The sequence below is a fragment of the Poecilia reticulata genome, linkage group LG19 (assembly GCF_000633615.1).
Source record: "Poecilia reticulata strain Guanapo linkage group LG19, Guppy_female_1.0+MT, whole genome shotgun sequence".
NCBI classification, from domain to species: Eukaryota; Metazoa; Chordata; class Actinopteri; order Cyprinodontiformes; family Poeciliidae; genus Poecilia; species Poecilia reticulata.
The window spans coordinates 23648903-23664789 of NC_024349.1; the positions used below are offsets into that span (position 1 = coordinate 23648903).

A 15887-nucleotide genomic window follows, 5' to 3' on the forward strand; every position below is an offset into this window, starting at 1 on the left:
TTCAGTGTCAAGTAACATTTTCTTTACTTGAGATAATTTTTCTTAAAATAAGATAATATATCTTACTCGTATAAGTAAAATTGGCTTGTTTTAAGTAAAAATACACTAATTTTAAGATATTGTAGGTTTATCTTGGTAAGATATTTTTTCTTGTTTTAGAAAATCTTGACAAGATAAATTTTCTTGTTCTGTTGGCAGATAATTTTTCTTATTTTAAGAAAATTATACCCTGTTTTTGTACTTTTTTTTCTTGTTTTTGAAAGGGGACTTTTTGCAGTGTAAGAAAAGTAGTGGTCACCAGTTTCCAAGCCAGTTTCACTCACAGCAAAGTGTCGGCAGGTGAACTCCACCCAGATCTCAGCGCAGTTCATGTAATCCTACAAAAACAACAAAATAAAATAAAATGAATGAGTTATGATCTGGAACAAGTAACTGGTATAAGTGGGGTTTTTTTTTTTGTCTGTGTAGAAGTTGCAGAACCTGAGGGTTTCGGACTTTGGTGATGACCTTCCAGGCTTCGTTCAGGATGGTCAGCCTCTCAGACTCTGGCGGATCGGCGCAGGCCAGACTGCGACCCAGAGAGCCGTACAGCAGGTGCTGCAGAGGCAAAATGAAACTTTGTTTCAAGATTAAAACGTTAACAGGAGAAAAAAAAAGAAGCTACTTTTAACAATTTTTTTGAAGTTTCTAGCTGCTTTAAGAGGCTAGAACAGATTAGAATAGTCCAACCATTTGCGCCCTCTGACCTTTGGGAAGCCGGACTCGTCGCAGTCTTTGATCATACCAATGAAATCAGTGGCTCTGGTTGCAACAAACTCCGGTCTGAACGCTCTCATTATTGAGTTGAGAAGCAAGGCACTGTGGGAAAAAAACAACAAACTTACAGTGAAATAAGTGAGATACAGCTGGAGCAACTGAACTCTAAATAGACAGTTTTTCCACACATAAACTGTATAAATTATTTGCTGTGCAAATTGTGAGATTTTTGTGTAAATTTGTTTAAATCTGCAATATTTGGCCTGAAACTGTCTCAGTGCTGCCCTCTTTTGATTTAACGCTAGCAACTGCAACTGACCACACCCCTCCTTAACGTCCACGCTTGGCCACGCCTCTCAAGGTCTCTTGGCACCGCCCACTTTGGATGAAGATTTTCAAAAATTGCCTTGAGGCAGGTTTATGCTTTTATATGTGTTTTTCTCGCCCTGCGACAGACTGGCGACCTGTCCAGGGTGACCCCGTCTCTTGCCCGGAACGTTAGCTGGAGATGGGCACCAGCAACCCTCCCGACCCCACTGAGGGACAAGGGTGTAAGAAAATGGATTAATGGATGGATGTGTTTTTCTCTCCCTTTAGGGGGCGCCACGGCAGACTATTTCCTGCTAATAAGGATGGGCAGTAATTAATTATCATTTATCGTGACACATTTCATTTCATAAGAATTTAGATTTATCTTAATCTTTATTTTAATTGATGATGTTTAAGACTCCAATAAAGCTTAGCTTTACTTGTTAGCTTTACTATTTTCTCCAATCTTTGTTCAATAACAGTAGCTGCGTTTCCATTGATGATATTGAAAAAACTCTTGTTTTGTTAAAAGCGTTTTGGCGCTAGGGTGAGGTGGATTTATGGTCGTATCAAAATGGGTTAACTTCGCAAAATTGCAATTGAAACCCTTTTTTCACATCACACGAGTCATATGTTCCACAACCGGATGTTGGCTCAAACCATGAAGAAGAAGACAGGAAGTAGTTGGAGGATAATGAAGTGGCATGTTTTTTAATAACTTATTATGCGAACAAACTTATTCACATGTGATTTTAATTGCGTTTATTATTTAATGGAAGCACAAAAATTGTGAAATTGTATTTTTTTTTTTTTTACATTAGCGGAATATCGACAAAGTTTTGCACCGACCTGTAATTAAAGCGCAGCTGCTATCAATACATATGAAAATATGATTAAATTCTTTACTGTGTGCAGTTTTAGTGATGCAAATCACACATGTGTTTTGGAAGAGCAGATAGTTTTTATTGTTACTTTTATCATTATCACAATAGTACCACAAAACATCATCATGATGAAACTCTAAGTCCACAATGTCCCGCCCCTTTCTGCTCGGTCTACTTACTTATTTGCCATCATCTTGCATCTCTCCATCATCTCTGTGAGAAGTGGCTGATGTTGAAACAGCAATGGGATAACAGTTAGACTTTCATTCAGCTGATGCCCGTTTGGGCTGAGGCCAGCGGACAGGCGTTTACCTCCGGAGCTCTGTACGCGACGCACTGCAGGATCCAGTTGATGGCGGGCGAGTAGAGCGTCAGGTACGCCGGAACCTCCACCTTCTGCAAGTGCAGCTGCTTCTGGACACTGTCACCGCTGATCTGCCTGAAGGTGGCGAGCAAGTCGAAGACGTTGGCGTTCAGACTCTCCTTCAGGTGGGGCGCCACCTCCATGCCCACCTGGGGATCGGAAGGGGCGTCAGGTCTGAGCCACAGGACGGCCGGGGGAGGAGGAGGAGGAGGAGAGGGTGACTCACCCTGCAGAGGTAAGCTCTGGCGTAGGCGGCAACCAGAGGGTCTCCCATCCCACGGATCATGGCGGTCAGCCGGGGAAGGGTCTCCTGGATTCCTCTACAAAGAGGTGAACCGTGAGGCAGTTTGCGGACGGTTCTCAGAAAGGAAAACGGTGTTGGAGGAGACTTACGACTTGCTGAGGAAACGGTTGCACTTGAGGATAGCAGCTTCCACATATCTGAGGTCAGAGGTTAAAGAGTCAACTTCAGCTTCCAAACGCTGACCCAACACAACCGTTACATAAGCCCAGATGTGGAACCTTCTGCACATCTGTCCTCAAACCCCACACAGGAACTCTTCCACCCTCACTCAGAGCTTTGGTTAAAGAATTCAAACAGCTGTTGGTGGATACAGTCGGGGCAGCAGCTCCCTAATGGAGGCGATCTTGAAGAACCAGTTGAGGCACGTCTCCTTCGCCGTGTCATTCACATCTTCTACTGTGAAGGAGTCTGAGAGAGAGAGGGATAGGCAGAGAGAGAGAGAGAGAAAAAGAGAGAGACAGAGAGAGAGAAAGAGAGAGAACGTGAGAGGGAGAGACTCCCTGACTTTACCCACTGAGGCTCTAGATTTCATTTAGTGCCATCAACGTAAAGGGTTCTGAATTCAGAGGCATGCCACACTTTTAGGATTCTAATTCATATTGATCCAGAGCAGGGGTGCCCAAACTTTTTGAGAGCAAGATTGACTTTTTCTCTCACCAGCCGCATGAGATCTACCTCATGACACAAAGACATAAAAATAGCAAATTAAACTCTATTGACTTATTTTATATGTGAATATAAATCAGTTATAGCAGAAATAATAAAGTGACAGAAAACCTAATGCAGTTCCTTCCTCAGTGAGATTCTGACACTGGGAGATGGTTACTGGTTTCTCAGTCAGAAGCTGGTTGCAAACCTGATGCCAGCAGGTGTCAGTCAGTCATGGTAGATCTGAAATTTGGTTTGATGACCTCAATATAAGAAAATACAGACTGATAGGAAGAAACACCGAGCCTAGTATAGGTGAAGGCAAATCTTCTGAAGTTGGGATATAATTAATTTAATTTCACATAATTATTGCAGTAGAATTTGTTAAAACTTAATGAAATATATTTGTCCTATCTGATGTCTGTTGTGACGTATGCTCACAAACAAACGAGGTAATTAGTCCAATTTTGTCGTTTATTGAACGTTCAGAAACGACAGCAGGTGTAATGAGCCACAACAAAGGTAAACAAAGGTAAAACAACCCGAAAAGACAATCAACTCAAAACCACTCCTACCTTTTTACTCTCTCTCTCTGTCGTGACCGACACCCGTTGCCGTGGCAACCGCCTGTGCCCCGCAAGCCGAGCAAAGATTAGGCTACATTAAAAACACAACGTTCAGTCCGTTACGATATCAGGTTTCCAGGCTTGATATTTATTTCTCGATTATTAATAAGCCTCTCATGAACACAGCGGTGGTTGAGTAGCTAATTTAAACTCCTGCTCTGCTCGTCAGTCGGTCTTTGAGTCGCCTTTTTTTCCTCTTTTTTTTGTTAATGGAACCAAAACGCACTGCATTGCGCAACACCTTGTTGAAACAATAATTACTGAGATGATTAATTGTAATATGTTTCGTTGACTTTTTATAATTATTCTTTTTTTAATGAAGCTACAAATGTTTAGGATCTTAGTGAATATTTTTGATAAGCCCGTCAGAAGAGAAAGTGCTGGTCTCAGCGTCCTGGCAGCGTTCAGTTTGTCACCTGCCGAGAGCAACTCAAAACCTTTCCGCGATCGACCGGTCGATCGCAATCGACATATTGGGCACCCCTGATCCAGAGTATAAAACCCCAGTGTAGTAAACTGAAGTTGGAGGCTTTAATGTGACAGAAATGGAAACATGTCCAGACTTACCTGGCAGAGGTCTGGGGTCTGAACACATGGTCCAGATCCTGTCATACACCAGACGGCCTACAACACACACACACACAAACAACATGATGTAACATCTTGACAACAGCAACAGCAGCAGGAGCTGACAGGAAGTGAACGCACCGAAAGTGTCGAGGATGTCGGTGATGAGGACGAACTTGCTGGGGTAGAACTGGATCACAGACGTGTCGGACAGAAGTTTGGAGCACTGGAACGTATCTCGCAGGTCAGTGTGTTTGACCCCGAAGAGGAAGGATGAGTGTGTGTATGTGTGTGTTGTTACCTGGATGACGATCTTCAGGGCTTTGACCTTCTGGTCGGATGACCAGGCCTCCTTCAGGGACTGGTTGAGCTCCTCGATGCGGTTGGCGTAATCCTGCTGGGAGAGGTTGAGGAGCTCCCTGTGGGAACCCTGTAACACACACACACACACCAAGCTGTCACACACCTGCTCCAACCCAGCGCCGATCGTTAACATGTAGTTAACAAGCGTTAACAAGCGACGTGCCTCCTCCAAATCGTCCAGCTCCTCCAGGCGAGTGCGGACTTTCTCTGAAACGGCCGACGATCCTGGATTGGGAGCTTTTCCTGGTGGACAAAACGGATTTGTCAGTTCTTTACTGAAATGGGACACCTGTTTACACACTCATTCAATTTAAATGAATAACAAGTATAATAATATGAGAAAAAAATAAATAGAATAACTAGATCCAAAACAAGTGGTCTTACCTCCGTCAGAGCCCATACAGAGATTCTGTAAAGAGAAACACAGAAACCTTTAGGTTTTAACCCTAAACCGTTGCCGTGGCAGTGTGTGACAACGTCCAATAAGCTTCTACATGCGATCATGTCTGAAAATGTCAGACTCACAATGGACAGTTTTTCAGTGGTGGTAAACCTGGCCAGGATTTCTCCTCGTTTTGTTGACCAGGGCTCAAAGTCGGCTCCGAGCGCCTCTTCCTCCTTCACCCTCCTCTTCCTCCCGAGATCCTGGAAGCACAACATGTCTGTTTAAAAGAAAAAAATTAAAACCTTCCTTCCCCACCCGTCCCCTCTCTTCGTTTTTCTCCTGCAGGGTCAGCTGGTGAACTGACCCCCACGGAACTGCTGTGTGATGCGGGAGCCGACGTCTCGGTGGCGGCAAACATGGACAGGGGGTCTGTCCCGTCCAGCATGGAGCTGAGGGGGTCCACGGGTGCTGAGGAGGAGGAGGAGGAAGATGAGGAGGTGCTGCCTTTGCGAGCTCCACGGCGGGTCTTTGTGTCTGTGACCTGGACGGAAACAGAGAGGGGTCATTTTGTGAATCGGGTCAGCAGGTTTCACACAGAGGCTGGACAACAGGAGGCAGGTGATACCATGATAGGCTTGAGGGGATGGTAGTCTCCGAACTCGACAGGAAGTCCCTCAGGATGACACCTCTGCAGCTCTGCCTCATAGTTTCGCCCACGAGAGCGCCTGTTGGCACAACAAGCAGGAGATGTATTCATAAAACCTAACTACAATTCAAGCACACAACGGTTACTTATTTAGTCCTGCTTTAAACTATCAACTTTAATAATAAATAAATAAAGTGTGTACAAGTTTAGTGGCTGTTATTTTATGGCTTTAGCTTAGTGTAGCAAATACCAGCTAAAAACTGTAGAAAAAACGGTTAAAAATACACAGCTACAAGTTAAATGCAATATATGCGTACTTAAACGTCGCATATTAAAAATACATGGCTAGTTTAACAGTTCGGGTTTCATAGCTACATGTTTTAGAATGAGAAAAAGCATCTTACCATTGCACCGAAGCCATTTTTTTTTCATATCACATGACACTTCTGGACTTCCTGGTTCAGGCTGTAATTTGGTGACGAGGTGGTTTTTTTATCTTTAAATTTAGCGCTGATGTCATTGTTATTGTTGCTACTTTGTCAGAGATAAAGTTACAGTAAAACAATGGCTCAAAACTTAATTCAAGGCAGCGTTTACTAGAGCTAAGAGATGTTTTAAAAAATATTGCACTTGCAAATGTGACTTCATTTCCCATGGTACATTGTGTGCTTCTGATGCTAAGTTCCAGTTACCTCGGAAGCCAGAGATGCATTCCAGATAGTCGAAAAAGAAGTCGGGATTTCAACGTGGTGCTCCGCATAGACATTGTTGGCAGTACCTCTTACGGACATAATTTTAAGCTTTACTTTCCACAAGCAAACACCAGTTAAAATGTTCAGTTTAGAGTTGCGGGTGGGACTTTAGAAGCAATTACAATTGTCTTGTAAAATAGACATGTTTTCACCACTTTTTACTATTGTAAGTTGGCTTTATAAGTCTTAAACTGACTGTAGTCGGAGTCGCTCCCAAGTCCCCTGTGGGAAACCCGACTTCGGGGGACGTTCTTGGTTTTCCCAGGTTCCTGTTTTTGTGCCTGGATTTTCCAGTTCCGAATACACCTGAAACGCAGCATTAGTCTCCGCCAGGAAAAAGATAAAAAATAAAGACAGAGGTCTCACTTTAACTAATTTTACACCGATGAATCTCAATGTTGTGTATCTAACTATTTTATAACGCAGCTGTTGGTAGTGTTTAGTTTAAAATTTAACTCAAGATTTATCTAATTTTATGTCTCCTCCTTAAAAGAAGGAAGTTCTACTTTTCCTATACATTAGTGATACATCTGCTTAAAATACGAACTTCGTCAATCTTACCGCTTTGTACTGTCGGTCTTTCTGTAGTCAGTGAAATTCCCGTAGGTCACTTGTTTAGTGAAACCATGACTTGACAACAGCTTCATCTCTTGCCTACATAGTTCTTCTGAGCAGGTAAGCTCCGCGGTTGCTAATCTATTTCTTTGAAAGTGCATTATCGTTATCCATTAGAACTGAACACTTAACAAAGGTGGGGTATCAAGATGCTAGAGGTTAGCTAGCCTGCTAATGTAATACAACTGTAACTAATTGGAGGAATGCCCGTGGTTAACAAGATTATATATTTACAAGTCAGGAGGTTAAATGACCTTAACGTGGGTTTTCTGTGGCGGTTTCTGGCTTCATACAGCGTTAGACTGCTCAGAGAAAGCACACAATTTTGACCCCAACATTAGCTTTATGAATGTGTTATTCTCTTTATGGTGCTACAAAGAGTAATATTGGTCTAAGGTTGTGACTGAAGAGTAATATACTGTTTAAATATTGACAGAAATGCATGCATGACGATAAATAATGGAAAATAAATATTTTCTATGTTTCTATAAGTTTACAAAAAAGAAGAAAAAATTTTTCACAGGGTGTCCAGTCAGTTAGATTGCGTTTAATTTAAACTAGAAAGTAATGACATAAATAACATTAAACAGTTTAATTTCACATTCAACATTTTGGTTTTGATTACTTCAGAGTCACATCCCAAACAAATTCCCCAAATCTAATGATGGAAAAAAGGAGAAAGAAAACAAATGACCAAATAGAATAAAAATATTTTGGGACATCCCCAAAAATAGTAGCCCTGGGCTACTGCCCCTCTAAAGTCTGACCTAGTTTGCGCAGCTCTGATGGTTAATGTCTTTGTGTGGTGCAAATGTTGAGCTCTCCACATTGTGTATTTACCTTAACATTTCTCATCACAACTGTTTAGCAAACACGCAAATATAAATTAAATATGCGTATCTACGCAAATAAATGACTGAGAAATAATGTATTTATACCTATAATATATGTCCATTTAGTTTAGTGGATTAAAACATTTCAGAAGCATTGACCCGAGTCGTTACCACAGCAGCAGAGATACATCTATGACTGTTCTGCTAGCAGAAGTCCAGATTAGGTGGCAAAAAGAGCCAAAATGAGTAAGAGGCTGCTGGTGTCAGATTCGAGAAAAAAAGTCAAATATCATCTGCGAATGAATCCCTGTGTGTAAAAAGAAACATTTGAAGAAATGATAAACCTTTGGAGGAGAAGAGAAAGCAAGTCCCAACTTGTGAGCAGTGAAAACTCTGCAGCTTCTGCTTGGGGGAAGAAAAAAAAATCAGGTTTCTTCATGGTGTGGATCACTGAAAATGGCATCCTCCACTAGAGGACGGAGTAAAGCTTGTTACGGTGAAACACAGTGAGGTGCTGGTCCGCCTGCCGTCTCAGAGCAGATTGGGGACATCGGTTACCATAGAGATTCTGCTCTGACATGATTCTGTCCCTTCTTCCTGTCAGGTTCACTACATGAATAATCTGACTTTTTAACACCTTTTTTTTCCTACCCAGTCAGCTAAACACCATCTGTGCAGACCTGTCGCTCTGTATGTCCTCATGTTTATCTCGCTCACTAGTTTACGTCGAAAACCGTTCCATCATAATCCATCTCTAAAGGGGAAAGACCTGGTGGTCACTGAAAAGAGTGGTACCCTTCGAACTCCCTTGACCTCAGGTTTTCTATCACTTCCATCGTTTTTAATTGTCTGAACCGACCAAATAACCTGACTTTACTCTCTTCCTGTTGGTGTCCATCACTACTGTACCTTCCATACCTTTGTTTTCACATTTTGACACATTAGAACCACAGACTTTAAATTTTATTGGAATTTTATGTGCGGGAGCAACACAAAGTGGCAAATATTTGTGAAGCGGAAGGAGAAGCACACGTGAAAGAGTTGGCTCATTGTGCTGGATACAAACACACAAAGACTTTTCAGATATTGAATTGTAAAACACTCTGTTGTTCTCCCACTTCAGTTGTCTACTGCTTGGTGTTGATATATTGCACAAAACACACAAGTGTTTTTGGTTGTAACACACCAAACTGTGTGTGAATTTAACGGGCCATTGCGTTCCTACGCAATTCCGACAGAATGCCTGTGTGGAATTCTCCCATTGAGTTCAATTTCTCTGGTTGAGTTTCAACCAGGCCAGTTAGTGAACAGAAGGCAGCTGTTTTAGAACTGTAGTCTGCCTGTATAAGGCTGTAGTTTGTGGTTCAAATGAATGTTTTCACACCTGATAGTCGATTGGGAACCAAAATGGCAACACCACATTTTCAGTTGATGAGATTCTCTTTCACACTGCACTGTATCAAACATCCCAAACCTTTTGAAAAACTTGTTCCCTCGTGCCTATGGTGGTGCTGCACCAAGAACCGCTCAAGGAAATGACTCATAAACCTCTGAAGTAGACACTTCCTTCTTCACAAAGTGCAAGTAAAAATGGAGAGGCGTCAGATTTTAGGCTGTAAGATTTCTCTTTTGTCGTTGGTTTAAAACCATGAGCCATTTCGCCCTCTTGCACTAGACACACTGGTTTGTTTTGGTTATATTTACCCAGAATGCCTTGTCTTGCTTTTGGAATAGTCTCTGGTCTACTTGCCTTGACATTGGCATTTGAACCACTCCAGAGTTCACATCAACCAAACCGAGATCTAGGTTTGTAGGCGGACCAGAACTTCCCACCCCAAACTGACCGGACTTTCTCGGCAAACGTATTAGAGTTGGATTCAATCGGACTAAACAGGGCTGGTGCAAAGGGGCTGTAAAGATGTCATTGCTGTACCACCCACGCAGTTTTACGACCCACAGCATTTCCATAAGCTCAATTGAGCTGAAGCTGTTCAAACATCACTGCCAAATGTTTGCGATTGTGTAAAATCAGACCCAGTCGTTTTAAACTTCAAAGGAGTTAAGTCCTCTAGGAAGCAATCATTTTCCAATAAGTCCAGAACCGCTGCAGTGTAGAAGAAGAGGCTGGTTTTTCCCAGGCTAAAAGGCTGTTAGTACTTTTAGGAGGCTCTGTCTCAGTGCCAGTTGTAATTTTGTAAGCCCCATCAGAGGGAGCAGTACTCAGCTTGATGAAATGTCGCCTCAGGATCACGTAGCCACTTTATGTCCTTCCGGACCCTTTCATCGTCTTGCATTTCCCTCTAACCCCCCTCCCATACCTTCCTTACAGGGTTACCACTCTGCTTCTCCCCTCCTAATTTCTTGGACCTTTTAATCGGCGTGGATCTGGCCTGGTCCTAAATTATTCAAAGGAGACGTTGGTTTCTGGGGGCTGACAAGTGTCCCTCAGCACTTGATCACTTCGGTTTCCATTAGCTGTGAGTGAAAGGCGCTGTTAGATTCTCTAGGAAACTGTCCTGCCTCACCGACCGCCAGTCTTCCTGTTGAACGTCCGCTCTCTACCTGAGGAAGACGATGGAGAACTCGGTGGCCGTCTGGCTCCAGTATGACGAGCTCCTGTTTTACGCGGCCTGCGTTTCTCACTGCTGGTCCGTGTGCCTGTGCGCATGCGTGTGCTTGCAGGGCAGAGTGTTCCGGAGGCGAGCGGCCGGTGGTGGCATGCGTCTGGGCAGCAGCTGGAGGTGGCAGCTCTCCCGGGCCATGCGACTGGCGCTGCGCTTGCGCCGGCTTTGCCGCCCGCAGGAAGGAGGAGGTCGGGTCGGGGTCAGGTTGTCGGCGGCGTGGAGGTACGGCAAGCTGCTGCTTCGCTCCCTTTACTACAACAGCCTCACCAACTCGGACACACTGCTGGACTGCGCATTCGAGCCGGTCTACTGGATCGTGGACAATGTCACCCGGTGGTTTGGAGTGGTGAGCTCTCTGTTCCAACCAACTGGCCCTGACTCTGCTCTGGTTTCTCTTCAGCGTCTCTCTTTCCCCCCTTACCCCTCCAGGTGTTTGTGTGCCTGGTGGTCCTACTGACGTCCTCTGTGGTCATCATCGTCTACCTGTTTGTCTTACCAACCATCTTCTCCTCGTACCCCGCTCACTGGATCGCCTGGCATCTCTGCTGCGGCCACTGGCTGCTCATCCTGGTGGTCTTCCACTACTACAAGGCCACCACCACCTCCCCTGGACACCCACCCAAGGTACTATGTCCACCATAAAGTACCGTACCTCGCAAAGGTATTCAGTAGTCATTCGGAAAATAATGACACTTTTAATGCAAAGTTGATACTTTGAATGGACTTTTAATGCAACTTTGCATTAAAAATTTCGTTATTTACCAAATGACACTTCATAACAGATGGCAAACTTACATTATGATACCATTGTCAATATATTGCTTGAAAATATATTGCGACTTGTTTATCGCAGTAATTTGTAGGACAATTTATCGTCCGCTGTAATTAGTTACAGTGACATTCCTGGTCTTTCCGAGGCGTCGCGGACCGTTATTGTCTCAGTAAAGTGTTTTCCTTGTCTGCGTGTTTCAGGACAAACGCGACGTTCCGTCTGTTTCCATCTGCAAGAAATGCATCACCCCCAAACCGCCGAGGACGCACCACTGCAGCATCTGCAGCCTGTAAGCTGCTCTCTCTCCTCCCGGGCGCCGAGCCGGTTCGGCCCGTCTTTATGTCACAGAGCTGTTTCTGTTGTGTTGCAGGTGCGTCCTGAAGATGGACCACCACTGTCGTATCCTTTTAGCCCGTAGAACATGTGAAACGACTCCACATGAAAACGATGGGAGCGCTCCGGCCTCTCTGAACCTGCTGTAAATGTTTGACCTGAACACCTTCCCAGCCTGGCTGAACAACTGTGTCGGCCACCTGAACCATCGCTACTTCTTCTCCTTCTGCCTCTACATGACCCTGGGCTGCGTCTACTGCAGCATCAGCAGCAGGAACCTGTTTCTGGACGCCTACAGCGCTATAGAGGTGAGTGAGTTCTGTTAGGGTTCGGAGTGCTTTACCTCCATTTACTGACCTGAATCCAGAGATTCACTTAGTTTGATCTCCAGAGCCTTTTTTGGCCATTTAGGATCAACAAAATATGACTGATGACTCTATTCAAACTTAAAGGGGCAGTATTGTGTGTTGTCCAGCCACATAGTGCCATTTTATAGCACAATTACACAACTATGTTACCTTAAATTGTTGTAAAAAGGTGACATATATCAAATAATGACAAAAGAAATTTGACATTGCAATTTAGTTCCTTGAAATTAGGCTCCTGTCTCTTTAAAAACTCCTGCTCTTTCTGAAACTCTGCCTACAGGAAGTCATCACAACATGGCTCCTCTATTAACCCTTTAACAACTTGTTTTTTATTTTTACCAACGTTGAACTGAGAAATATCTCCTACAATGATATGGGTAAGGGTTAGCCACCAGGTTAAGCACCAGGTGTTTGCTGATTGTTGCTGGCTAGTCTGAAGGAGCTGAGTGGAGGAGTGGCGAGGTAGAGCTACTCTGAGAGGTGGAAGCTCTAAAGCTTGAAATCTGCAGGTCAGAGGAGGAGCTTCGTCTTTGAAGGCGGAGCTAGGTCCACCCAGGCGTTTTGCAGTTGAATGGTTGCCATGGGGATTAAAGGATTGCTCAAACATGCATGAGAGAATCAGGAGGTCAGGCTGTTTTAAAGATCATAAAACTGCAGTCGATGCAACCTTTGTTCTCAATTTTTTTTTAAAGCTTGATACTTTAAAATCTAAACATAAATTTACAGTCATGATTCTTCAATAAAATAACTTAACATTTCTTTTATGGGCTTTGTGGCTCTAGACAAACGTTTCAGGGAACTGAAGGCTCTGGATAGTAAATGTTGATGACCTCTGCCCCGAGGTGTGGCCTAGTTTAATCAAGGAGCTTTAATGAGATGTTTGGAGCGACAGCATCTGTGAGGTGGAAGTCAGAAGGCAGAATCTGATCTCAGATGGAGGGCAAAGATAGAAACAGGACACCTGGAAATGATCCTGTTCTCATATCTACGTCTGATTAAGGACCTGAAAAGCTGAGAAGTAAACAACCCAGGTAATGTGATTAAGGTCTGGAAGATATGCAGCGCTGCACAAAAAAAAAAAAAAAAGCCTAATCAATTGTTTGTGATCATTTACAGAGACGTCAAAATGTCTCCAGGTTATCCAGGTTTTTGCAAACAAATGAGACTTTTTCACTCTTTAGTTGTCTTTACTTTATCTTACAGTATCTTACAGTACCTTCACTGCACCTTCATAAAGTTCTAAATCTAGAACTTTATGAAGTTCTAGTTCTAGCACATGTGTGCCAAGATTTTGTGGCACTTATGTGCCACAAAATTTATTTACAGTGGAAAAATCAGTTTATTTTTTTTTCTTCTTTTTTTTAATCTGCCATAATAAACTGAACTACATTTTTATGAAATCTATAAATCCTTAAAGACCCAGTCTGAAGTACTTCCTGTCTGTTTCTAGACTTCCTTTCAGACTCCGCCTCCAGACGTGAGCCCCAGAGAGAGCGTTGGCCATAAGTGCATCATCTTCCTCTGGGTCCTGACCAGGTGAGCCGGCGCTCTGCACAGAACCTGGACCACTCCCTGCAGCTAGTTGGCAGTTTCGTAACGGCTCTCCTGTTCCGCTCTGACCCGTTGGCTCTGCAGTTCGGTGGCAGTGGCGCTGGGCGGACTGACCCTGTGGCACGCCAAGCTGATCAGCAGAGGAGAGACCAGCGTGGAGCGCCACATCAACCGCAAGGAGGCCAGGCGGCTGCAGGGCAACGGCAAGGTACCACCGGCCATGAATTGAACTGAATATTCATTTGTTCTTCATAAAACTTTTTTTCCTTTGATTGCTTCAACAGACATGAAAACAAAACAATGGCTGCTGTTGTTCTAACGGTTCCTCTTCTCCCTGCCAGGTGTTCAGAAACCCGTACCATCATGGCCGCCTGAACAACTGGAAGTTGTTCTTTGGAGTGGAAACAAGGAGGTGAGACCAGGAGCCACAAAACATCTTCATATGTTGGTTTAATAATTCTGAACTCATCAATGGAAACACCTGGACAAGGCTGAGGAACAAGAGAGGGAAGGAGGAGGAAAGGAAGAAAGTCAGGGATAAAGGAAGGACAGAAGAATCCAGGAAGGAAGGAAGACAGAGGAAGAGAGAAGGAAGGAAGAGAGGAGTCAAGAAAGCTCTGGATCGAGGAAGGAAAAAGAAAGAAAGTGATCAAAAAAGAAAGGTAAGAATTGAAGGAAGGAAGAAGAGAAGGAAAAGTTAGGGTTCGAGGAAGGAAGGAATCGAAGGAATAATTCCAAGTAAGACTCAAGGTTTTGGAAACAGTATCAGTTCCAATATAAATTTAAAGAGCAAATTAATTAATAACTTGTGATTTATTTTCAAAACGTCAAACTGAACAGTAAATTCCCTCCATAATTTTAGGCCTTTATGGATGAAGAAGGATTTATATTGGTCCAGAACTTTTAAAAAGTGCCAACAAGCAGAAATAAACGCAAATCAAATTCTCAACACAGCTGATTGTCTAATGACGGCTGCCCCTCACACTGCCTGTCTTCTGAAACCTTCATCATAGTTAGCATTTCCTGCTCCTTTCTAATAAACTGATAGTTTTCTTGCTGTTATCTGAATATTTCTGAGTCATCTCTGTTGAAACGATGAGTCTTTTCCCTCTCAGTCACTGGCTGACCCGGGTCCTGCTGCCCTCCAGCCATCTGCCCAGCGGGGACGGCCTCATGTGGGACCGGCCCTCCACCAGCAGCGACCCCATGACCATCTGACCTCTCTGCTCCCCTCACATCGGACAGCGGAGGAGGAGCTGTGCTCTGATGCATTCTGGGAACTGAACATGACTCAACTTGAAATGTTTTGGTTGCTGCAGATCCAAGCGTTGAGTCACTTTGATGATTTTTAATATTTGTTTACAACTTTCCACGTTACGTTTTGAGAGAGAGGAGGTTGGGGTTACATTCAGCACTACTGACTTGATGTGTCCTGGTGCCAAAGAAAGGAAAACATGATGAACTCACTTTCTTTCCTTCCAGCTTTTTTTTTTTTAACCAAGTCTTTTTTTGCTCCTTTGGTTTTGTAAACGAGGCAGTTTCTATTAGCAAATGATGCACTGTGAAATATTTCCATTAAGACATTTTTATTTCAATTTTCTATTTGAATGTTTGTGACGAGATTCTGATGTAATCAGTAACCAATAGGAGCTGTGCTCCACTTCCTGTTTCTTTTTTTTTTTTTTTAATAAAACAAGTTTTGTTATTTTCTGCTATCAATTGTCTTCATGTTTGGATGATAAATAAAAGAGAGACACAGTCAATTTACAAATAAAAGTTTTAATAAAACAAAGTTAGACATTAGACATTTTCTACAGTGCTTCGCAGAAGTATTCACAAACTAACCCTCTCGTCTCGCCATCTTGAGAGACTGAGTCAATCGGACCCCACAAAAAAAACAAAACAAAAAAAAAAAAACGCAGAAGAGCAACAACACTGAGGACAATATGAAGCTAAATGATTAACAATGAAAATTCGATGTAGCTGTTCAGATCGAAGCTGATCCATGTTATTGAGACCAACCCTTCACATGATGCAACTGAGACGCTGAGTGGGCGGGGCTAATGCCCACGCCACTGTAACAATGAAATACTTTATGTAGTCAAAAGTCCAGCATAGTCAACATTTTTCATTTCCAACAATATTCCTAACGTGGCAGTCTTAGTAACTTCAGGTTTTATACAACAA

General features: G+C 43.3%; 2 protein-coding genes across 4 annotated transcripts in view; one reads left to right on the forward strand and one right to left on the reverse strand.

The window, feature by feature from the left end:
- The window catches only part of vps35l (VPS35 endosomal protein sorting factor like), a 14448-nt gene extending 8055 nt beyond the window's left edge, over positions 1-6393 (reverse strand). The window contains exons 1-17 of the mRNA XM_008437909.2: positions 6257-6393; positions 5832-5931; positions 5571-5747; positions 5347-5466; positions 5206-5230; positions 4985-5064; positions 4760-4888; positions 4600-4684; positions 4459-4515; positions 2929-3025; positions 2707-2754; positions 2540-2633; positions 2262-2462; positions 2129-2175; positions 747-858; positions 481-597; positions 324-377 (exon numbers count right to left, since the gene is read on the reverse strand). Of these exons, the coding sequence (XP_008436131.1) occupies positions 324-377; positions 481-597; positions 747-858; positions 2129-2175; positions 2262-2462; positions 2540-2633; positions 2707-2754; positions 2929-3025; positions 4459-4515; positions 4600-4684; positions 4760-4888; positions 4985-5064; positions 5206-5230; positions 5347-5466; positions 5571-5747; positions 5832-5931; positions 6257-6273 (1560 nt within the window). The 5' untranslated portion in view covers positions 6274-6393. The remainder of the gene's footprint in view (positions 1-323; positions 378-480; positions 598-746; positions 859-2128; positions 2176-2261; positions 2463-2539; positions 2634-2706; positions 2755-2928; positions 3026-4458; positions 4516-4599; positions 4685-4759; positions 4889-4984; positions 5065-5205; positions 5231-5346; positions 5467-5570; positions 5748-5831; positions 5932-6256) is intronic.
- Positions 6394-7050: 657 nt separating this feature from the next.
- zdhhc16b (zDHHC palmitoyltransferase 16b) lies at positions 7051-15415 on the forward strand. Of its 3 annotated transcripts, none has more exons than XM_008437913.2 (10): positions 7051-7279; positions 10740-11022; positions 11106-11300; positions 11649-11737; positions 11819-11847; positions 11956-12089; positions 13600-13685; positions 13785-13908; positions 14042-14112; positions 14816-15415. In XM_008437913.2, exons 2-10 carry the CDS (start codon positions 10771-10773, stop codon positions 14916-14918), a joined length of 1083 nt encoding a protein of 360 aa, XP_008436135.1. In that variant the 5' UTR covers positions 7051-7279; positions 10740-10770; the 3' UTR covers positions 14919-15415. The 3 variants fall into 3 exon arrangements, with proteins under 3 accessions (XP_008436135.1, XP_008436134.1, XP_008436133.2); XM_008437912.2 differs by having other exon boundaries at positions 7053-7279; positions 10735-11022; XM_008437911.2 differs by lacking the exon at positions 7051-7279 and having other exon boundaries at positions 10722-11022.
- Positions 15416-15887: the final 472 nt, after the last annotated feature.

Excerpts from the sequence above, each read along its gene's own strand:
- zdhhc16b (XM_008437913.2), top strand. The coding sequence starts at position 10,771 with ATGCGTCTGGGCAGCAGCTGGAGGTGGCAGCTCTCCCGGGCCATGCGA. Across the intron at positions 12,090-13,599 it reads ACGCCTACAGCGCTATAGAG|ACTTCCTTTCAGACTCCGCC; the intron begins GTGAGTGAGTTC and ends GTCTGTTTCTAG. Across the intron at positions 14,113-14,815 it reads TTTGGAGTGGAAACAAGGAG|TCACTGGCTGACCCGGGTCC; the intron begins GTGAGACCAGGA and ends TTTCCCTCTCAG.